The 23,795-nt window shown below is 40.0% G+C and overlaps 1 protein-coding gene across 1 annotated transcript in view; it reads left to right on the top strand.

The window, feature by feature from the left end:
* Window positions 1–23,795, top strand: part of RNF38 (ring finger protein 38) — a 123,045-nt gene that overhangs the window by 71,624 nt on the left and 27,626 nt on the right. Inside the window, exon 3 of the mRNA XM_086479107.1 lies at window positions 21,229–21,422. Coding sequence (XP_086335233.1) covers window positions 21,229–21,422 — 194 coding nt within the window. The remainder of the gene's footprint in view (window positions 1–21,228; window positions 21,423–23,795) is intronic.

Genomic DNA, 23,795 nt, shown 5'->3' with positions numbered 1-23,795 from the left:
ATGGAAGCCGTGCTTCCACGTGGGGTGGCCTGCAAGGTGGACGAGAGCTCGGCGAGGTTAATTCGGGGGACATAAGTATGTGATCCTGCTAAAATTGCTTTACCTGCTTTGGTAAAAAGTAGAGCTGAAACCTAAAAATCAGATGATTTTCCAGGACTGAATTGATGTGTGCTGTTCTCAGGAAGACAAGTGGTTTCAATGCTCTGCGTGCAAAGAGATAGCAAGTTTCTGAAGCACCGAACAGGTGATTGTCCCCTCATTCTTATAGTGAAATGAAGTTTCTACGTACTTTAATCCTCTCCAGTTAGTTGAGAAAGAGCAACTGTTCAAGGAAACATTGATGTTAGCAAGCATACATTTTAGATCATTCTGTTAGTATTTTTCAGTATATATGACTTAATTCCTATTTTTATAAAATATGAAGATTTTTTTATACTTAGGCCAGAAGGATGCTTCTTGTTTCCTCAAGAAGTGTATTTTAAAGTTGATTATGCATAAAGATGTTTTCTGGAGACATCCATTTTAAGTTGTAATTGTTTATAGCAAGTAGTTTAGTTATTACTTACACGGAAGTTCAGTGAACTGTAAGTCATGAGAATTTTGCTATTTGCTGGCCCAACATGCTCCTTAACTCCTCTGCAGTACTACAAGAATGAAAAATACAAACCTTTTTTTCTCTTCAAGGGGGTATTGTAGCTGTGGTATTAGAGACTCACTGTTCTGAGGAAGAGGAAAAGACTCAATTTGGATACTTACATGTGCAATAAGGGAAAGGAGGGTGCAGTTGTTAGAGGGTTAAGTATGAGACAGGAGAGCAAATAGGTGCCATGGCAGGTTTAATGGCTATCAAAAGTTGATAATGCTTAATTGCCAAATCTCTAGAAAAAAACATTATGCATACATAGAATAACAATGTGAAGAAGGTTTCCAGTGAATTGTTACCAGGAGATAGTACATATTAAGAGTAGTAATTGCTAGAAGCGAAGCGGTGTGTAAATAAACAGGGCTTATAAATCTAATGACAACTTGTACAGAATCACAAGATTCTCCTATGTAAAACTTACTGTGTTGTACATCTTCCTGACCTATAGAGCAGTTTAGACTTTATTTGGTTCACATCTGGTTCACTTTGATTTTGTTTTATTTTTTAATAAAAGTATATTAAATACTTAATTGATGTTGAAGTTGATCGGTCCGTGCTTTGCACCTGCAGTGGCATGGGAGTCATGGTATATAATTGTATTGTCTTTTTCTGAAAGGTATGGTTTTGTCTTGGAAGATGACATCAGTGTTGCCAGTGCTATTGTGATTTGTGAAGTTTATGCATCAGCTTATCTAAATATTTTTTTCAGTATGGTTTATTGATAACAGGAGATAATTTATGTGATTTAAAGTTATGTTGATGAAGTCATTACTTTTCAACTCATTACTAAGAAAGTCTTTTAAGAATTAATGGTTTCTATGTAAGCTCCTGTTAAAGTATTAAAAAAAGGTGGTTAGGAAGACAAGTTACTTCTTCAGGGCTACTATTAAATTGAAACTTAAATTGTAGCCATGTTGCATTTCAAAGCTGTCATACACGTCTGTCCATGGAAACTACGTGGGCTACATTACTAGTGAATCTAACAAGAGTTTGTCCAGAGCAACTCTTAGACTTGTAAAGGTTTTCTCACTTAATCTTTGTATGTAGCTCCACCACCACCACCTCCTGGCCCAGAGGGATTTGAAAGGTAGGAATAAGGGTGCAGGTAGGATGCAAAATTTATTTCTTTCCTGTTTTTAATCAGAGAGTTGATCTGACTGTGTAGGACTGATTCTTGAAACTTCTGGAAAGATACATGTTTGACTTAACCAGTTCACACAACTACCTTTCAAATACAGTTTGTGGTCGCCTTCCTTATGTAAGCATCTATATCAAGTTAAATAATCTAATACGGCATATTTACATTCTGTTGTGCGCAAAGCTTGTCTAGGTCTCTGATTTACAGGATGATTTTCAGGGTTTTTACGCTTTAGCTTTGCTTGGGAGTGGGTAGGTTCCTCTTCTACTAAGCTCTTGAAACAAGGAAACTTCCTTTGCTTTTTGGTGCCCTCTACTGATTTCCCTTTGTCAGAACATCAAAAGCTGGGCGTTTTTTTTTGTCTTTAACGGCAGTAAAATGCTAACAGCAGCAGCTTTTTAAAAACAGTGGGAAGGGAAAAGAAAGAAAGGAAGCCCTCTTGCATCTTAAGTATTTTGCTGATTGCTGTCCAACCAGTTTGTCTGGATTGCAGAGGTACTGTCCTTACCTTGTAGAAAAATAGTTAAGCAGCAAAATCTGCCTCACCTTGTGTTTTCTGTAGACATTCCAGCTGTAAAAAGACTGATGCCTTTGCTCTTACCATCTCAGAAAAATGGAGACTCTCTTCTGTGTCCACAGTTCCTGGTTCTCAGTGAGCACCTTTCAGATTTGCTGTCCTAGAACACTTTACCTCTTGGTTCACTTGCAATAACATTGCTTTTTGTATTTCCCATTGTGAGCTCAAATACTATAAAAAAGTGCGGTGATTCATGTAAGCAACACTGCATATGCTGAGTTTTCCTTGCTTTTTGTTTAAATAGCCCTTTCATCACATGAGTCTTGTAATTTTGTTCCTATCTCTGAAATCTTTGAACACCTCTGTCCTGGGAAAGCTCAGCAATTGCATGAGCTGAACTCTATCCTCTCTCCAGAGCCTGTTATCTTAGCCTTCTGGTCTGTCTTTTCCAGCTCTGTTAATTTCTGTGAGAACCTGCCAGATTTTTTTTCACATTACAGTAAGAGTAAATCATGGTGTGAGCAGGACTGAGAGCATTTGTGGCACAACATATAGTGCTGCTGAGCAGATGCTCTATGTGGCAGTCTTAATGAAAGCTTGGGAGATGGCCTTCTCTCTAGAGAAAAATTAAGAACTTTTCTTCCTTGTTCAGGTTATTTCTTTAGATGATCTGTGTTGGGATTGTTCATTAAAAAAAGCTATGATGTGCTGAATATTTTTGATGAGCTGCATTTTCGAAAACTGAAAGTGGATGAATATGGATTTGAGAAAAGTGTTTAGGTGTTGTTATAGAAGCGCAGTCCAAACCCTGGATTTTCTAAAGCAGAGTTTCAGGCATTGAATCTTATAAAAATAAATAATTCAACAGAGTGGTTGTTGAGTATTAAAGTAGTTTACTTGTAGACTATCAGAATTAATGATGTAATCGCTTAAATTTAGGCTGAATTGAAACTTATTTTACTTTGTTTAGCTTGAGCGACTTCTATTAGTATGTGTTAAGGAGTACTAGTCATTCAGCTCAAGTAAGCTTTACATGAAATTAATTGCTTGGTGTGGTTTCATGTAATACTTAGCAAGTAGCTAGATTTACTGAAGCCTTAGGCCACAAGTGGTGAACATAGGCTGATCTTACACTTAATATATGAAGGGAAGCCTCAAGACATATACATCCCGGGGAAAATAACGTAACCTCGTTCTCAGCAGAAACTGCATCCTGTAGAAAATAAAGTGTCCGTGTTTCTCAACAGAAGCTGCATCCTCAAGATGAGAAAAGCTGGAGACAGAAAAAGCATCCAATGAAGAGCAAAAATACCCCAGACCTGAATATTGTTATTGGACTGAACTGTCACATGAGGGAGGGGAACATAGATGTGAGAGTATAACTGCCCAAGGATTTATTTGTTCAGGGTCCCTCTCGGAGGGTCACAGCTCAAGCTGAAATAAACCGACTCTGTGGTAGAACCTAGAGTCTGAACTCTTCTTTACAGTCAGAGGCTAGGTAGGACTGGATCCAGCCGTACCTAGACTCCTCTCTGAGAGGAAGTTTAGAAAGTAAGGGGGTCCAGTCTGAACCTTGAAGCTTGGCATAGGGTCTCCCTGGACTCTTCTGTAACAGTGGTACAGCGACAGGGTCAGCTCAAGCCAGTTGCCTCCAGAGAGGGACCCCAAACAAAGAAATCCCTGGGCATTTATACCCTTACAGACTATGCATGCAATCTTCATGCGCTGTTCACATGTCCTTTGCTCCAGTGTTGATTCTGGCCTCAGATCCTCCAACACCTTCTGACTCCTTATTTGATTCCTATTCCACTGTCTCCAGGCAGGCCCTTATCTTGACCAGTTGCAGCTGCTGTTGATGAGTGTAGTCTTGAAGGCTCCTTATCTTCAGGTTTGTGCTGGCTCTGGAGGCCTTATCGTGCTTGAATGGATACAAGTTCTGTACACATCCAGTAAATCTAGGCAAAAGTTTACAGCTTGTGGCCTGAGGCTTCAGCAAATCTAGCTACTCATGGTAACTAAGTAATGCTAAGCAAACAGCATACTAAATCTCACGTTATAACTCTGAGTGACTCGTTCTATTTAAAACTTACTTATTTAAGCTAAATGGCTAATATCCCTTAACAACGTGAATACAAAGAGCCTGGCAAGACCAACATGCATTTGGTCGTTTTGTACGTGAATCTCTACTGAGCATAGGTTAAAGATCATATATGAAGCTTTCTACCTCTATTTTCATTTTCCTTATTTTATCAGAGAACAGTCAAAGCACTCTTTCTCAAATTCAAATATAGAGACCTAGTATAGTGTTTGTGTTATCTGGTGCTGCTTTCAATATGTGGATGTTTACATATATCTGTAGTTGAAATGTGGCTTAACAGTTCATAGCTGTGATGATGACTGTTCAGTGTAGGGCAGAGCTTGAGGCTGTATAAAAAAAAGTACACATCTCACTGAGTTTTTTTCTGAGTAAAAATGCGGGATGAGGTTTGAGAAGTAAGTTGGCAAACCATGTTTATTTGGGGGAGAGTGAGGCTTTTCTCTTTCATCATCTGATACGTATGGTGTCTTTTGTTTGGTTGTTGGGTTGTTGGGGTTTTTTTTTTTAATAAACTTACTCTGACTTTGCCTGAGAATAATCTTGTTTTCTGAAGTAAATTAAGAGATTTACACAAGTATAAGCTGCTTCTTGAAGTTGAGGACCTGCAATGTTTTCGCATATTCTTCTTTTAGGTTAACTTAGTGGAAAATACCAATTCTTTTGGTTTTGCTGTCTCACATGATTTGTCACATAAGAGGACTGAGTTCTCTAGCCGCTACATCCCATTATAACAATTATATGCATGTCCAGATGACAGTTAGATGACAGCCTAACAATATGTGTATCTTGTATGGGTAGAGGAACCAGCTACTGTTGCAGCAGTTAGTATGTTCATAGGGCCTGTGGTGAGTCTGATGCATACAAAAATAAAGTTCTACAAGCTTCTGAAGGCAAAAGGTGTGTTCAAATCCCAATTAATGAAGAATAACATTTTTTTTTATCCTCAAGCTTTTTAAAACAACTTACATAAGCTGTTAGTAAAAATGAAATGGATCGTATAGGTTTAAAACAACTACTCAGTAATACATAGCGCGTGGTCTAATATGATGAGCTTTAAAAAGAATCGTAGAATCATTTAGGTCAGAAAAGACCATTAAGATCATCGAGTCCAACCATTAACCTAACACAACCAAGTCCACCACTAAACCCTAAGCACCAGGTCTATGCATCTTGTAAATACCTCCAGGGCTTGTGACTTAATCATTTCCAGTGCTTTATAACCCTTCCACAGAAGCAATTTTTCCCAATACCTGATGTAAACCACCCCTGGTGCAACTTGAGGCTCTTTCCTCTTGTCCTGTCACTTACTGCTTGAGAGAAGAAAGCAACACCCACCTTGCTACGACCTCCTTTCAGGTAGTTGTAGAAAGCAATAAGATTTTCCCTGAGCCTCCTTTTCTCCGGGCTAGACAACCCCAATTCCCTTAGTCGCTCCTCATAAGACTTGTGCTCTAGACCCTCCACTGGCTTCATTGCCCTTCTCTGGACACACTCCAGCACCTCAATGTCTGTATTTTATTGAGGGGCCTAAAACTGAACACAGTATTCGAGGTGTGGTCTCACCAGTGCTGAGTACAGGGGGATGATCACTTCCGTACTCCTCCTGCTGGACACACTATTTCTGATACAGGCCAGGATGCGGTTGGCTTACTTGGTCAGCTAGGCACACTGTCAGCTCATATTCAGCTGGCTGTCAACAAGTACACTCAGGTGCTTTTCTGCCTGGCAGCTTTCCAGCTGCTCTTCCCCAGCCTGTAGCGTTGCATGGTGGTGTTGTGACCCAAGTGCAGGACCTGGCACTTGGCCTTGTTAAACCTCATACAATTGACCTCAGCCCATCAATCCAGCCTGTCCAGATCCCTCTGCAAAGCCTGCCTATCCTCAAGCAGATCAACGCTCCCACCCAATTTAGTGTCATCTGTAAACTGACTGAAAGTGTGCTTGATCCCCTCCTCCAGATCATTGATAAAGATATTAAACAAGGCTGGCCCGAGTACTGAGCCCTGGGGAACACCACTTGTGACTGGCTGCCAACTGGATTGAACTCCATTCCCCACAACTCTTTGGGCCCAGCCATCCAGCTAGCTTTTTACCCAGCAAAGAGTAGACTCATCCAAGCCATGAGCAGACAGTTTCTCCAGGAGAATGCTGTGGGAAACAGTGTCAAAGGCCTCAATTTACTCTGTTTACTAAAGTCCAGGTAAAATACCACTTAAATGGAATCTTAGACCTGTATTATCATTAAAGATGGTTCTGCGGTGTATAAACACATGGTATTCAGCAGTGTAAATAAATCCATTTTAACAAGAAATTCGTTGACAAGATGCCAACAATAAATTATGCTCAGTGGGCATACCAGTGTGTTCAGCCATTTGTAGGTGATACAGAGAGCAAAGTAAAGCCTTTGCATTTGTTACAGCTGTGAAAATTTCCTTCATGTGGTAAATGGCCTGGAAGATGGAAAGAACAAATTAAGCTCGGAAGTGAGAAGCAGAGAACTGAAATACGGGGTGAGAGGAGCCCTGACACTGTTGCAGTTGTACTGTGTGCAATTTTGGACATGTTTTCTGCCTTATTCTGTGAGATCTCCCCAGAGAAGAAGGGAATAGAAAAAGGTAGAACTTAGAGTGCCTTATTCTTAGAATTAAGTATCTCGGCCCTTTGAATTTTCAGGCCTGTGTTTTAAATACAACTACTTAAGTTTTATGACAACTCTTTTTACACTAATACCAGTGTGCGTATGTTACAGTATATTGAAGAACATTCTATATTTACATGGCAGTTTGGTTGTACCAATGAGGTAGGTAGATTGTTTTGCGTATTCATTGTGTAGTTTCTAAAATGGATTGAGTGTTTGTTGACACTTTAAATTTCTAGCAATATGGAGAGACTGAAAGAATGTAGAGAGTTAACTGTGGTACAATCCTGAAAAAAATTAGATCTTTACTTTCCTCAGTTTCCGAGAACACATAATGCTGGATTATACACAGAAATTTTTAACAGTGTGGTGTGCCGAGTAGAGATGTCTTTTGCTAACACAGCTCCATGTTGTAAGGACAAGCAAAGCCTGTGTAGGCAGCCAAATGCGAATATGCTCTGCCACAGTAGGTGTAGGGTTATTATGCTAGTAGTCCCTTTCCTAGGAACAGATTTCTAGTGCTGACTTGCCTTGGTCCCCATCGTGGTAAGGACATCAGTTACAATAGTGTAAGTAACATCTGTATCACTGTAAATGTCATCTCTTTGGGGCTGAAGTTTGGGGAGGATTGATTTAAATCATCTATGTTAATTGCTGGCTGAAATTTATTCTTCTATCAAAAATTGATTCATGTCTTCCTAAATACTAGTTCAGGTGTTTAGGTAGCAGTATGCCTCATTTTGTGTTTTGATATTCTTTAACACTTTGTCAACAAATATGGTCAGTGTAACATTAATTTACCTGAATAAGAAGTTTTAGTCTGCTGAAAGCAGTAGTGCTAGCTTATCCATTTATGTATATTGTGTCTCATATATGTGTGTGCATACTATTTACTATTATTATACATAGTTTAATGTGGGGAAAAAATTATTTCAATGGCAAGAGTGTTACTTGTTTTATAACTTACCCCATTGTTGATGTACCTGTATGTTAGTTTCACATGCCTAAATGAAAAAGTCAATAGTAAATACATGATGTACATTCAAACTATATGTAGAGAAGAGTTTAGTATGAAGATAACTTAGAGTCAGGCTTCTCTTCAGACTCCTTGACCCATCAGCTAAAAGAGTGGAATTATTTTTTAAGTTGAAAACTTGGATCTTTTTGAAAGGTGGCTATATCTGAACACCTTGTGTTGATTTCACCACTTTCCTTTTGCCCTGGCATCATTTTAAGTATATAAATTTCAGTATATTTTCTGACATTTGAAGTAATTTCTTTCTTGTAATGAACATATTGTAATGGTACACATGCGAAATGTTATGTGTTTCAGCCTTGTATATAGGGGAATTAGCCCTCTTTTTGTAGCTACAAATTTGCGTTTTTAATTAAACACTTACCTTCTCTTGTCTTTATGTACCAAAATAGGAGTTCTGTGTATGCTAAAAAGTTGCTTTTAGCACCATCTCCTGAAATGGCAATTTCAGTATTGTGTTAGGGGGTATTGGTGTCAAAACATTTACACTTTTAACTCAGATCTCTTGGTAGGCAATTTAGAGATGAACTGGTAGGAAATGATAAACTGAAAATATTAAAAAGAAAGTATATTATTGGATAGTAGTACTATTTGTTGCATAATTTTTAAACTTTCCAGTTTTAAGAAAGAAAGCTTACAAATATTTAGTGAGATACTAAATGTGCATAACAGGTTTATGCTTACTACCATAGTGCAGGCTAACTGGAGGAAACATCTATAGAAACAACACGAATGGTTTTGAATTTATTATCACCCACACTATGGACAAAGTTGAGTTTGAAACTGAGACCATAAATTGGAATTTTAAAGTAAAGTTAATATTTTCCCCACAATTTTGTTCTTTAATAGGGAGAGAGGTATAGCTGAGTTTCTTTTATTGAATTTTGGATTATGAAAGGTAGCGATCCCTATTTGGAAAAAACACCTTAATGTGATATAAAAATTAATACTGTCTTTTTGGTGGGTTTAGCAGCATTGAAATTGCTTTGATTCATTTATCTGAAAAATGATTGCAAAATCTTTTCATATTTGAAAGGATTCTTGTTTGCATGCAGCAAGCACTGCAGGCAATAGCAAATGCTAATAAAATTGAATTTTAAGAACTTTGAGATGGGTGTGTGTTTCCTTGATTCTTAAACCTGCTTCAGTATTAGAAAAGGAGATGCTTCAGATGGTACATATGCATCGCATTGTCTTTTCTGTAGAACTTTAAAATAAGAAGCGTGTAGTCCTGCTAACACAAATTACTTCTTTTCTTCTTGCTTTTGAGAGTGCTGCAGTGTGCCAAATAGGATGCTAAGATTTTTACTTTTTTTTTAATGTTCTTGTGCATTTTAAATTTGTGTGCCTCAAAGAAATATTCTGGCATTTAATATGAGAAATTGACACCTAAGAATCAAATTTTTAAGACTGTTTAAAATATTTACTGTGTTCTTTCTTGTGTATCCTAAACACCCTTCAGAGAAGAAACTAACACAGAGAATATCCTGGAAATGGCTGTTAGTCTGGTGTTGAATAAACAAATTAAATATTCAGGTTATTAATGTGTTTTGATCATAAGTAAAATGAAGAGATGCATTAGGTGTGCTGTTGGTATGTGATTTACTGTTGCATGCCTCTGATCTTTTGCAGAAACACTTTGCCTGGAGGATTCATTGTCAGTTCTGCTCGCTGAAGAACAGCATTGACCATTGTGCTCACTATCAGTTAATAATGAATTAATCCTGTTAACCATGAGTGAATTATGGATGACCTGGAAAGATTACTGATGAGTGTTGTTAGTACAGTTACTAGCTACAGAAACAGTCTAATTGATATATACCGTTACAGGTTTGAAACACAAAAAAATTAGATGGACTTCCATCCTCTTTATACCATGTTTTATAGTGTTGCTCTTATTTTACAAATTATATTGCTTTTACAAAATACTCTGTAAATTTTGACTGTTTCACTATCAGAAGGGCTCTTTAATTCACAGAAACTATTAAGAAACCTGCTACAGGAAATTTTATACTAGCAAGCTGACATTGTTATTGTAGATTGGTTTCCATTTTAAGATGGAGTTATTAGGGTGGGGGTTTTTTTGCTTCATGGTGATATTTCAAAAGCAAGTTGGAAGAAATATTGTAGGCTTCCTTTCAGAATGATGTGCCGTGCTAAGGACTATTCTTTCTCTGGGAATTGAAATATAGAATATTTTCTCCCTAATCCCACAGAGAGGGCACCAAGAGGAGTTTTCCTCTGAACTACTATTTTTTTCTGTGCATTTTAGAATAGCCATAGGGAAATGCTAGTGTCATGCTTAGTGTTTCTTGATCTCTATTTGTGGAGTTTTCATCCCAAGTACTAGTTACCTGTTGCTTTTCTTAATTCTTGATAGTCTTTTCTGAAGTGCATAGGGAAATGGTATCCCATTTTAAATACTTAGGTTTATCTGGTGTTCAGTGGGGAAGCATGTACGCTCACAGGGATGCGTTGTGTCTCTAGGGTGGCTTTTGGAACTCTGCCCCAAAGTACTATGTGAGTTGTGCTTTGCTTCTTTCAGAGGAGAATGCTTCTAAAAGCCTAGTGTTTAGCACAGAGTGAAAATCATTTACTGCTTTCCTTTGTGCTGTCACAGAATCACAGAACAGCTGAGTTTGGAAGGGATCACTGGAGGTAATCTGGTCCGACCCCCCTGCTCAAGCAGGGCCACCTAGAGTCAGTTGCCTAGGACCATGGCCATGCCACTTCTGAAGATCTCAGGGAGATCCTCTCTGGGCAACCTGTGCCAGTGCTTGGTCACCTTCACAATGAAAAACTTTCCTGATGTTCAGGAGGAACCTCCTGTGTTTCAGTCTTTGCCCATTGCCTCTTGTCCTGTTGTTGGGCACCACTGAAAAGAATCTGACTCTGTCCTCTTCGCACCTTCCCTTCAGATATTTGTACACATTGGTGAGATACTCCCAGAGCCTTCTCTTCTCCAGGCTGAACAGTCCCAGCTCTCTCAGCTATTCTTCATTGGAGAGATGCTCTAGTTTCTCCATCATCTCTGTGGCTCTTTGTTGGACTCTCTCCAGTATGTCTGTGTCTCTTGTTCAGGGGAGCCCAGAACTGGACATAGTACCCCAGGTGCTATCTCTTAAGACTTTTGTACCTACCCCAAGAATTGGCTTTTTTTGGCCTTCCTTTCAACGACCTGATTTGTTTGAGCCAGCTTTCAGATTTGGGATGGACTGTATTTCTTGGCAAGTTTTCATTGGACCCAATTCAGAGTGCTTTAGTGTTCCTTTGTCAGGAAGTTGTCTTGTATGGGCACAGCCACCCATGCTTCCAAGTTGTCTATTGGTGACAACTCTGAAATCAAAGCTTGGCTAAAAAGAAATGGCTCTTAATGGTAGTGATGGTTTTCAGCAGAATCTGAATGGAACTTAGAAAAGATGTGACCCATTGTTTAAAGCAGTTGTCTTGAATGTTTCGATTCTAGGGCTTATATTTGATATCTAGAGGATGCAGAGTGTGGACAGCAATGTTAGAATTTTTATTTTCTCACCATGTACCCACTTCACCTCCACTTTACCACTTTGCTGTACCAGGTTGTTCTCGTTATCAACAGCCATAAAATTTTCCAGTTCTTACCAGAGAAGTCATGGTGTCTGTTCCAGATGTTCTCTTATTCATGAGAAAGGTAAAGTGGGGATGTGAATGGTGGTGAGTTGAAGCAGAGGTTCTGAGTCCTGCTTTACACTGCAGAAGTTGAGCAAGAGTGTTCTGTGCTTTATCTGAACCAGTGCACAGTTCACAGGATGAAGAAGATTGCTACATTAACCAGAGTGACTAAGCCAGGAAATTCTTTGGGCAAACCCAGTTGTACTGGCAAAAGATTCTTGTTGCTGATATTTATTCTGTCAGCTAAAGTTCCTCCAAAGTGCCTTTGCCAGTAAAAGCTGTGTGTTGTCGCAGTATGATTCTGCTGGCAAGTCTTTATACCTAGACAACTCCTTTGTCGTGCAGCCTGGTGTCCAACTTTTTTTAATTTTGTCTTGGAAAGAGCACAGCAATTAGGCTTGGAAATAGTCCCATCTTTCCATAAAATATGTAACTTTTTTGCCACTTGTGCACAGGGCTCTTAATTTCTTTATAACTATAAATAAGAACATTATGAGACACAAACTTGACCAACAAAAAGTAAAGCAAACTGGTTAGTCACAAACCTGGTTAGCCACTAATTGATGAGGGTATGTGGAATGTTGGAATGTTTGTTTCAATGAGATTATTTGATAGAAGACCTTGTCTTCTAAAATAACCGGCATTATAAGGAAAGGAGAGAAGCTGTAAACAAAATACATAGAGACAAACCTGGCAGACAAACTTAATGGAGAAAAAGACAAGAAACAAACCTGGTCAGTTACACTTAATTGATGGGCTACATGGAAGATGCATGCAAACAAGGACTTTGTGACTGATAAGGATGCAAACTTGAGGGTTGAGGATGTTGGAGGGGATCAGTGGGACTATGCCAACCAAGAAGACAGTGTGCAGGGGAATGAATCAGGGAGAGACAAAATGGGGCCAGATGGAAAAGGGGCCAATCATGTGTAAACTGTGGCCAGTCTTTACACTTGTCTGGCTGAGCCCTGTCCCTGATCACTGCAGTCTGCCCTATTTTATTAGAACTTTTATTAACTATCTTTCTGTGTAATCGTACTCACTATACCATGTGTGTGAGTGCTGCAGAGAATAAGTGAGACCAGCTTGAGTAGAGCCTAGGCCAGCAACTGGAGTCTCACACCACCAGCTCTGCAGTGCCCATAATGGAAGCGAGTGGGGGTTTCAGTGTCAGGAGTTGGAGGGCCCCCGCTCTGGATTATCTTGTTGGTTTTCTGCAGACTACTGGAGTCAGACCAGGGATGTGGGCACCCTGGCCTATGTCAATTACTGGAGCAAGTGGGGCCTAAGTACCAGGTACTGGGGTGGGTGAGTGTCTCAGCTGCCAGCCCATGGAGCAAGAATGGTGTGTGTTGCCAAAGCAGCTGTAGGAGGACCAGGGTGATTGAGGGTCTCAGTGGCCGGAGTGGGACCACAGGTCACAACCCGTGTGCCTGGTGCCAGCTGGTCATGGGGTTTGAGTGTCTGTATCTTCCCCAAACCTGCTGTGCGTGGCAGGTGGTATGTGTCTGTGTTTTTGTATTTGCTGGCCATCTTCAAGCTGGACCAGTTGGCAAGCAGGGGCACTTTGGGACCAGACTTGGGGTGTCAGGCAGGCTGAGTGTCCACACTGGTATTTTGGGGGACAGGTGAGTGTGGGACGAGTGCTGTATGTCTGCAGTGAGCACCAAGCTGGACCAGCCAGCAATTTGGGGACCCATGGGGCAGTGGGTAAGGGGGCCTGGGATTGGGGCAGGTGTGCCAAGTGGGCGAAAGGGGCCGTGATGGTACTTAATGATATCCACAAACTTCTGTGTGCTTGTGAACCTTGAGTGTCATGTATGTGTTGCACTAGTGACCTGTCTCTGTCAGACCACAAGGAGGAGGGGACTTGTCTGTTGGTGCTTGTGTTTATGTGAATCCTGTATGCAGGTGCTGTTGAAGGCAGCGTCTTATCTGTAGCAGTGCATGTGATCAGCCATGTCAATTCCCTGTGTGTGCTGTGTCTCTGGAATACGTGCTCAGTTTTACTGCTGGTTGAACCTGCAAACAGGAAAGCAGGAGCTGTGACCCTCAGACTAGAATGGAGACACCATGACCACCCTGGGCAGGAGGAATTCCTGGGCCCAGAGGAGGTGCTTGCTTCTCACATAACATCATTTAAGTTTCTTTTCCTGGCTGTTCAAAGAGGAGATTTGCTTCTTTTATTGCTTTGGCATCTGATGCTTATATTCATAGTCTCCAGTATGCAAGGGATCAAGAGCTCTGTGACCATGGTGAAAAATTGTGAGATGTGTTAGCATAATGATGACTCGTCAAGACACTGGAACAGCAAGTAGTACAAGTCTTGTTACTTATTTTTAACTACAGGTGCCTTCTCCAAAGTACTTTGTTAGTTAGGCTAAAGATACATAAAGATCGAACCATATTTCTTGCGCAGTTAATACATATGCGGGCAAACGTGGCAAGGAAATACTATTTTGGAGTGGTCAGAGGAATGCCCTTTGAAAGTGCATTTGAGGGGACTGATAATTTTGGTTGATCAGGCTGATAATCGAGCTGATGGCTTAGCTCTGGAAATTACATACTAGGCAGTGTTTCTATGAAAGTGTTTAACCAAAATTTCCTTGCAGATCTAGATAGCTGGCTTTTGTAAATGGTTGGCAGACTTGCTGGTGTGGACTGGGGAAAACAGACTTAAGATTATTTTTATCTCTCTAGAGGAATCTGCTTTGGCTGGCAGAATAGAGAAGGATGGTGTAATTAATTCTTCAGCTTTTGTGGCCTATGTTATCCTTCATTTGCTATCGGATTAAACCTAACTTTTTCACACATTAAAGTGGAATGAAGTGCGGTTGTAGGTAGGTAGGAACAGTCTTCTAATGAGTACACCAGTCACACACAGAAGCTGACATATAAAATGCTGTTTCCTTGGTCATAATAATAAGTATTAGTTACATTTATCCTTATTGTAAAAATTGAAAAGTAGAAAATGTTTTGATAACGTTTTCTGATTCTCTTGTGGGTCTCGATTCTGAATGCAACCTTTGTATGTATCTGAAGGAAACCTCTGCTTTCTTGGAAAATTACAGCTCTAATTTGATACTGTCACAGTATAATACTGGTGTGCTAGCATTGATTTTTCAAAGATCTTTGTTCATGTGGTGGTGGATGTCTGTCTCAGATTGTTTTTATACATCTGTTCCTTTGCATCCTCCAAATAAATGGGTTTGTTACAAAGCTTGCTTCCTCAAAAAATCTCCTATTATCCACCACACTTTAATGTAGAAACATCTTTGGGCATCACTGTACTCTTACTCTTCTCGAGGCTAATACAGTAATTGGTAAAAACAGCCTATTACATCACTTTACATGTATGTATGTCACCTGTGACATGCTTCAAGGCCTGAGGTAGTGAAAGCTGAAAGTTTGAGGTAACTGGTGATTGTGGCTGTCAAAATATCTGAGCAGATAATAATCGTTCGGGTTATTGCATTGGTTACAGCATATTACAGAGCTAACCGTCTGTGGAAATGTTCAGTGTGAACTGCTTCTGAGTGATATTTAAGTAAGGTTTTGAGAAGAACAGAGTATTACTTAATTACTGAAATGCAGATGTGGGGTATTTGTTGAATTTACTTTATTGATTTTGTAATTGTTTTAAAAAGAGGTAAAAAACCCAATCAATGTGGTTTGTCTTTTGGTAGCTCAAAAAATGCTTGGAAATCCTAGACAAATACAGAAAATCCTCTTGGTCTGTGAGCTAAGTTTTATGCAGAGGACTTTTAACAGAAGAATTAATGTACAGTAATTCTGTGGAAATACCTAACTGCTGTCGTTCTTGCAACAGAAATAAAACATGTTTGGAAACAAGACTCCAGTGTTCTTTGCAGCTTGATTTGTGCTCCTGCTTCTCTGATACACAGACTACAGTAAAGACCAGAGCTCTGTCTCTAATGCCCATTCTGGTTTAGTTTAAAATTGCATATACATTTTTGTTGTTGGTCAGTAAGCATGTGTTTATCACAGTATGTAACAGTTGAGTTTTGTGTACCTTCTCCTGAGTGGAAATAACCACTTCTTTCTTCCCCCTTTACCAGATATTAACGTTTTGTCATAAAAGGCATAAAAGGTGTCAGAATAGCTTTTTTTTAAAAAAAAAAAAAAAAAGATTGACTGATTTCCGTTGGGGCTAGTTGATGGGTTCATAAAGTTTTGCAAGGGACATACTAGTGAAGAGATGACATCTTTCGTATTTCTTCGTTGTTGAGAGTAATGATAGATTAGGTGAATGGTTAGACATTGTAAGAAACAAAACAAAGCAAAAAAGCCAACAACCTGAACAAAAAAAAACCCCAAAACAACCACATCCAGGACATGCTATGGTACGGAGACACCTGATGAGAAAGAATCTCAGCTACATTGCATAGTGCACTTCCAAGAGCAACAGTTTAGTTAAATACAGCTCTCCCTGAACTGGTTTGTAAAATCTTTTAATGCCACACCTAAGTTAAACTTCTGCCTCTGCTGCTTTCTGGGGATGAGATGGAAGAAGACAATAACTGTTACAAGACCATCTGGGCCTTGATGGTTCTATCTATTCACATAAGTGACTTTCTTTGTCTTGATTCTAGGGTCGTGGGGCACAGCTCTTCCAGAGCTTACTAGATGTCAGCTATATGATGTACTTTAAACGAGTGTAGTCCTGGCCTGTGGGTAAACCACTGCATTTGGACACAACTGTCAGTTCAGCCCAAGAATTTACTATTGTTGTAGGTATGATTAGAGCATTAGAAATGTTGGAATGTTAATCAGATCACTGTGGTTGGAGTGTATCAGTCCTTTGCAGGTGGGATATGCAAAATGCTCAGTTTACTAGCCCATTAGATGCCTACAGTTAAATTTGAAAATGCATATAAACATTCATGTTTACTGGTTCGTATCACAGGAAAAATCATTGCCTTTACATTATGCATTCATGAAGAGGAAACATGCAGCTGCAGATTTCCAGTCACCCTGGTAGGATTCTATAGGGTGTACCCATCAGATTGTACCTACTGTGTAAGACTTTCTAAGGGAAAGGGTATGCTTGAAAATCCCTTCAAATATTAGTTGATTTCTAAAATAAGGATCTTCATGGGCTGCAGAATAGATGTAGTTTATTCCCTACATTTGGTATTGAGGGAATGGAGTAGTTTCTTCTTGTACTTCCCAGGACTGTTAAGTGAGAATATGCAGAGGGTTGGAGAGGAGCATGATTTTGAGATATTGGCAGCAATTGTTTTGGTAATAATTCCCTTCTGTAATGGTTGATCATCTATGTGTGTGTACAATCTTTATAAATAGAATGGAAAAGAAATACCTCAAAGGGTGTTGTCTTGGTGAGACTATCTAGTCTGTCCCAAATTAAATGGTACAGTATTTAGATAAAACACACAGAAAATTACTGCTAGAAACATACACAGAAGTATAACAAAAAATTTAATTTTTTTTTTTAGTAGTATGTTTCTGTAGAGGATGTTTCACAAATGGGCATACTGTTAATCACCTTTATTACCATTACACTGTGAGAATTACAGGATACAAAGATGAGAATGGGGCAAATGGGGATGTCTGTGAAACCACAGAATCATAGAATACCGGGTTGGAAGAGATTTCAAGGATCATCTAGTCCGACCTTTCAAGGTAAAAATGTAGTTTAAATGATATGGCCCAGCACCCTGTCAAGTTGAGTCTTAAAACTGTTCAATGTAGGGGAATCCAGCACTTCCCTTGGGAGATTATTCCAATGTCTAATTATCCTCATGGTGAAAAAGTTTCTTCTGGTGCCCAATCAGAATCTCCCCAGGAGTAACTTGTACCCATTACTGCTTGTCTTTTCTATGTGACTCCTTGTTAAAACGGAGTCTCCATCTTCTTGGTAGCCACTCTTTTTGTACTGGTACATGGTAATAATGTCTCCTCTAAGCCTTCTCTTCTCAAGGCTGAACAAACCCAGTTTTCTCAGCCTTTTGTCATATGGCAGGTCTTCTAGTCCTCTGATCATCTTCGTGGCCCTTTTCTGGACCCTTTCCAGCTTGTCCACGTCTTAGGGATGAGATTGTAGGTTTTAGTGTCCTGACATAGGTTACTTCTTTTACTAGGAACAATTTGGTGCCTTTGTCCTGATATTGTTACCTTTCAGTATGAAGTAATCTACATTTCTGTTTATCATCTTTTTTTTTTTTTAATGAATTAATATTTAAAATAAGGTAGAGCTTTTACCTGGTTAGTTAAAAGCTAGATACAGCGTTCTTGATAACTGCCAGGCATTCTATTCTTGTTGCCTGTTGGGCAGGAGAAAAATACATAGCATAATGGCTATAAAAAGCAGCAGTAGTCCCAGAGAATGTTGTGAATATTAGCAAGGTGCAACTAGAGTGGTTTGATGATCTGGGGAGCTACCAGCATTGCTGAAAGTATCATATTCTACAAATAAACTGTTGAACTTAATGACTAGTAATAATGTAGATTGCAGAATTATACTGGCAATGTCTAGTTATTCCATATGCTTGTTGAAAAGGACATGAAAACAAATATTACAAATTACAGATTACACAGGATGTGTGCAATTAGCTCCCTGTACCACATGTTGGTATTACCTTACTACAATCATCATATGAGAAGTGGCTTCTTAATAAAAGCTAAGGTAAAACACCAAGTCTTCTTTGAGTTTAGTTTTCTGTTGGGTTTTGTTGTTGGTTTTTTTAATGACATTTGTTGGCAAATAAATTTGGCTTAGCTTCAGGTTACTTCTTTTTCAGTACAGAAAAAGACATCATAACATTTTAAATCTATACTTATATGTAGTTCCAAAAATTATTTTATTTTCTGTCTAATGGGAAAAAAGTGAAAATACTGTTGCTTGGTGCAAAGGGCAAGTAGCACTTATTACGGAGTTTGAAATAGCTGTGTGAGTTAGTAATTTGGAGTGATAATGAAGGCTAACTGCTTAGCAGTTTGCATATCCACTGCCTTTGAAGTGGTGCAGTCCATGTAGAAAGGAAGAATAACCAAAGAACTGGGCCACAAATCATCCTTCTGAGTCATTCTATCATAACAATAAAACATGTTGAATAAGCAACTCTGAATGGTGGAACAAATGTAGCATAGAATCACAGAATGGTAGGAGTTGGAAGGGACCTCTGGAGATCATCTAGACCATGTCCCCTGCCAAAGCAGGTTAGCCTAGAGCAGGTCACACAGGAACATGTCCAGATAGGTTTTGAATATCTCCAGAGAAGGAGACTCCACAACCTCTCTGGGCAGCCCGTTCCAGTGCTCTGCCACCCTCAGAGTAAAGAAGTTCCTCCTCATGTTCAAACAGAACTTCTGTGTTCCAGCTTCTGCCTGTTGCCCCTTGTCCTGTCACTAGGCACCACTGAGAAGAGCCTGACCCCATCTTCTTAACACATGCCCTTTAGATATTTTTAAGTGTTATAAGGTGCCCTCTTAGTCTTGTCTTCTGCAGGCTAAAGAGCCCCGTGTCTCAGCTTTTCCTCGTGAGAGATGCTGTGGTCCCCTAACCATCTTCATTGCCCTCTGCTGGACTCTCTTCAGTAGCTCCCTGTCTCTCCTGAACTGGGGGGCCCAGAAGTGGTCACAGTACTCCAGGTGTGGCCTTACCAGGGCAGAATAGAGTGAGAGGGTGACCTCCCTTTGTCCTTTGACAAGGGTATCTGAAATCTAATGAAATACATATTTTCACAGAGGCTTTGCTCTCAAGGCAGTTCTCGGGTATCTCTTCCAGTTTTTTGATGTTGAGCTCCTGAGGGCAGGCAGCCTTCTGGAAGGGTCACCCTTTGCTTGGACATCTACTTTCATGAGCCTTCAGGTGCATATCTGTCTTTTGACCTATTTTTCTCCAAAAATCCAAGAGCAGTTCATTAAGAAGTTCAGAAGAGATTGAGCAACATGTATCATCAGCCTGTTTCCCTAAGGAAACCGTGCTAATAGTTCTACATCTAACAGATGTAGAATTAAAAATGGACGCCCCCATTTACTTTATACTTTTGTTGGGGTTTTTTGTTGGGTTTTTTTGGTTTGGTTTTGACGGTTTGGTTTTGACCTTTTTCTGTTCCTTAATCATTACTAGTGACTGCTTGAGATAAGGTGCAGTAGGGGGAAATGGCAATTTGTGTTAAACTATTTGAAAGCAGGGGGCTGAAAAGGAGTGGAACTTAGTAAAAATGTCCACAAGTCAAAAGAGAGGAAAAAAATCTTTTTTCTCTTAAACACCTGGACAAAACTTTTAGATGTTAAAAAAAGAATGTGCTTGCACTGGAAATAATGCTGGAGGACAAGCTATATGTCAGTGGTAAACCACCAAGAAGTAACTGATAGTGTTCAGAAAATGATAGGCCTTTGTAAAGCTAAGAACCGAAGAGGTCCGTAGAGTAGTTGCAAATGAATCTGAAATAAGACTTCTAACATTCAGTGGATTACTGGGCTCTTGAGAGCGGTAGTTTAGTAATACAAAGCCATTGCAGACAAATTCAGTTTTCTCTGCATCAGCCATATGCAATTAAATGCAAATTTGGGGTAACTTTGTTTAATTGAAATAACTCTATGGTGGACTGCAATGGAAGCAGTGGAGCAAGTGGGCAAGCTGGAGGGCAGCAAAACACTACGATTTGGCTTGCATTATGAGTGTTCTGTGAGAGAAATCTATGTGATGTTTGGACTCCAGGATGGATCCAGTGTGGTAGTTGCATGTGTTGCTTTTAGTTTTGTGTGTTCAGTTGGTGAGCTCTAGAGTACAACTTGTATTTTTCTATATTTTTCAGTTGTTATGCTTGTTAACAGAATGATGTGTTACAATTTTGACAGAGTAGTAGAATTTTAGTGAAGTACAAGGACTTCAGCAGAGATTGGTGATCAGGTTTTTTTGAGATTATGTTCTTTTCAGTGACCGTCACTATACTAAGAAGGATGAAGCACCTCTGTGCTGAGCTAGCAGTATTAAAATAGGCTGCAGTACAGAGCAAATGTCTGATTAGCTGTGTAAGTACAGACCTGATGGGAAAGGAACACAATGCAGAGCAAAAGCTCTGTATGATATCTGCTTACTGACAAGTACGGATTCCATTGTTGTGAAGACTGTGCTTATACATCTTTTCATGCTTCTGTAGCCTGTAAATGCTAGGGCAGGAGAGATGTAAAATAGCTTATGCCTTATTTTCTTCATGTTATTCTCTTTTGATACAGTTTTGGTTTTTTCTATGGATGCTAGAATTTTTATCTTTGAATGTTGCTAAAGTACAATTTGGTGGTAATTCTTGTAGAGGTTAGGGAGCCATCACAAACCTGTGTTATAAAGATAATAAATAGGCAACCACGTGCAGGTGTTTAATTTTGTGGTGTTTTAGTGCGGTCTTCAATCAGTCACTCCTAATACTAGCTGCAAAGCAGTACTGAAGTATGGATTGTAATTCGCTCACCTGGAGGTGGGTTTTATCTTCATTTTATTTTGGTTTTTTTGCACTGGCGTAGAGCGAAGACAGTCCTAGTCGCAAGCGACAACGCCTTTCACATTCAGTCTTCGAGTATACAGGAGCATCACCAACCCCATCATCACCAATGCGACCATGGGAGATGACATCAAATAGGCAGCCTCCTTTGACTCGACCCAGTCAACACCAGTTCTCAGGGGAACGATGCAACACACCTGCACGAAACAGGAGGAGGTAAGCCAGCTGTGTAGATTGCAAAACAACTTCTTATTCTTGATTTTGGCTCAAGGGAGGTGTATTTCAGGCAGCACTGACTAGATCACATGGTAGACATGTTAATATTTCCTTTGAGGTATAACTAACTGTAGTTGTAACTGAAAATTTGCTAGAAGTAATTCAGGTTGGTGCATCATCCTGTAATTTGTGTGAACGGTCAACTCAGGGAAAGGAGTGCTTGTTAACATATTTAGTTATGAGCTTGGTTCTCTGTCATTCTGCACTGGAGTGATAAGCATTTAGGAAAGTGTGAGGAAAAATCTTTCTCATCAGGGTACTTATAAAGGTATTAAGAGTTATTGATGTAGTACCATAATTTTCACTGTAGTCACAATTATTTTCGTGTGTAAAAACAATATAAATAAAGATGAGGGATACCAGCTGGGGCAAGTGAGGAGGTTAGAATAATGTCAAATGCTGGGTGATTCACATATAATAGGAGTTAGATTGTTCATGTTGGTTTTAGCTTGTGGTTCATTAACCTTTCAAAGCAGGGATTTTGCAGTAAATTCCTCTGGTCATGGAAGATTAGAGATTGAACTGATACCTGGATGGATGATAGTGTAGGAAAGCATAAAAGCAAAGACTGCTTTACTATTCTGGTTTAAGTAATTATCCAGAACACAAGTTTTTATTGCCTCACATTCTGCCTCAGAAATGCTGAGTCATCTAATGCAAGTTAAAACACGCTGTCCTTCTGTTTGCTTCTGAGAAATACTTTGGCTTGTTTGTACTAAAACTGAAGTGTCTGCTTTTTCATTAATTTAAAATATTAGACTTAAGTAATATATAACTGATTTTCTTCTGATTCCACAAATTTGTCAACTATAGTCAGTCAGGGCTAGTTTTGAGGCAAGAGACTTGTAAAACATGGTAGTTTTGTATCTTTGCTTCAAATCCGTGAATCTGAAAGCTTTCAGTCAATGGCATTCAAAATACACAGTGCTCAGAACAGCTTGAAAAACTTATGACAGACATTGAATTGTGAACTTGCAGGGTTATTGTGAAGACAGGGTCATAGAATGGTTTGTGTTGGAAGGGACCTTAAAGATCATCTCGTTCCAGCCCCCCTGCCATGGGCAGGGACTCCTTCCACTAGACCAGGTTACTCAAAGCCCCATCTAACCTGGCCTTGAACACTGCCAGGGAGGAGGCAGCCACAACTTCTGGGAAACCTGTTCCAGTGCCTCACCACCCTCACAGTAAAGAATTTATTCTTAATATCTAATCTAAATCTACCCTCTTTCAGTTTGAAACCATTGCCCTCATCCTATCACTGCACTCCCTGATAAAGAATCCCTCTCCATCTCTCTGATAGGCTACCTGTGAGTACTGGAAGGCAACTATAAGGTCTCCCCGGATCCTTCTTTTCTCCAGGCAGAACAACCCCAAATCTCTCGGCCTGTCATCATAGGGTAGGTGCTCCAGCCCCATGATCAATCTTCGTGGCCCTCCTTTGGACCCGCTTAAGCAGGTCCATGTTTTTCTTGTGCTGGGGACCCCAGAGCTGAACACAGTACTGCAGGTGGGGTCTCGCCAGAGATGAGAAAGAATTACTTCTATCGACCTGCTGGCCATGCTTCTTTTGATGCAACCCAGGATGTGACTGTTTCTCTGCTCTCTGAGCTGCAAGCACACATTGCTGGCTCATGTTCAGTTTTTCATCCACCAGCACCCCCAAGTCCTCTCCATGGGACTGCTCTCAATCCAGTCATTGCCCAGCCTGTGTTTGTGCTTGGGCTTGCCCTAACCCAGGTGCAGGACCTTGCACTTTGCCTTGTTGAATTGATGAGGTTTGCACCATGCCTGTCAGGGTCCCTCTGGATGGCCTCCCTTCCCTCCAGCATGTTGACTGCGCCACACAGCTTGGTGTTGCTGAGGGTGCACTCAGTCCCACTGTCCATGTCCCCAACAAAGATGTTAAACAGCGCTGGTCCCAATACCACCTCCTGAGGAATGCCACTTGTTACTGCTCTCCACTTGGACATCGAGCTGTTGACCATAACTCTTTGAGTGTGGCCATTGAGTCATTTTCTTCTTCACCAAGTGGTCCACCCATCAAATCCATGTCTCTCCAGTTTGGAGACAAGGATGTCATGTGGGACAGTCCAGGTAGATGATGTCAGTTGCTTTTAGATGATGTCAGTTTCTTTTCCCTTATCCACCAACACTGTAACCCTGTCATAGAATGCCACTAAATTTATCAGGCACAATTTGCCCTTGGTGAAGACATGTTGCCTGTCACCAATCGCCTCCTTTTCCATGTGCCTTAGCATAGTTTCCAGAAGGATCTGCTCCATGATCTTGCTGGGCTCAAGAGGTGAAAGTGAC

The sequence above is a fragment of the Leptosomus discolor genome, chromosome Z, assembly GCF_034619465.1.
Source record: "Leptosomus discolor isolate bLepDis1 chromosome Z, bLepDis1.hap2, whole genome shotgun sequence".
NCBI lineage: Eukaryota > Metazoa > Chordata > Aves > Leptosomiformes > Leptosomidae > Leptosomus > Leptosomus discolor.
Note: the sequence above shows the minus strand (reverse complement) of the source record. Positions and strands in the feature narration are given on the sequence as shown.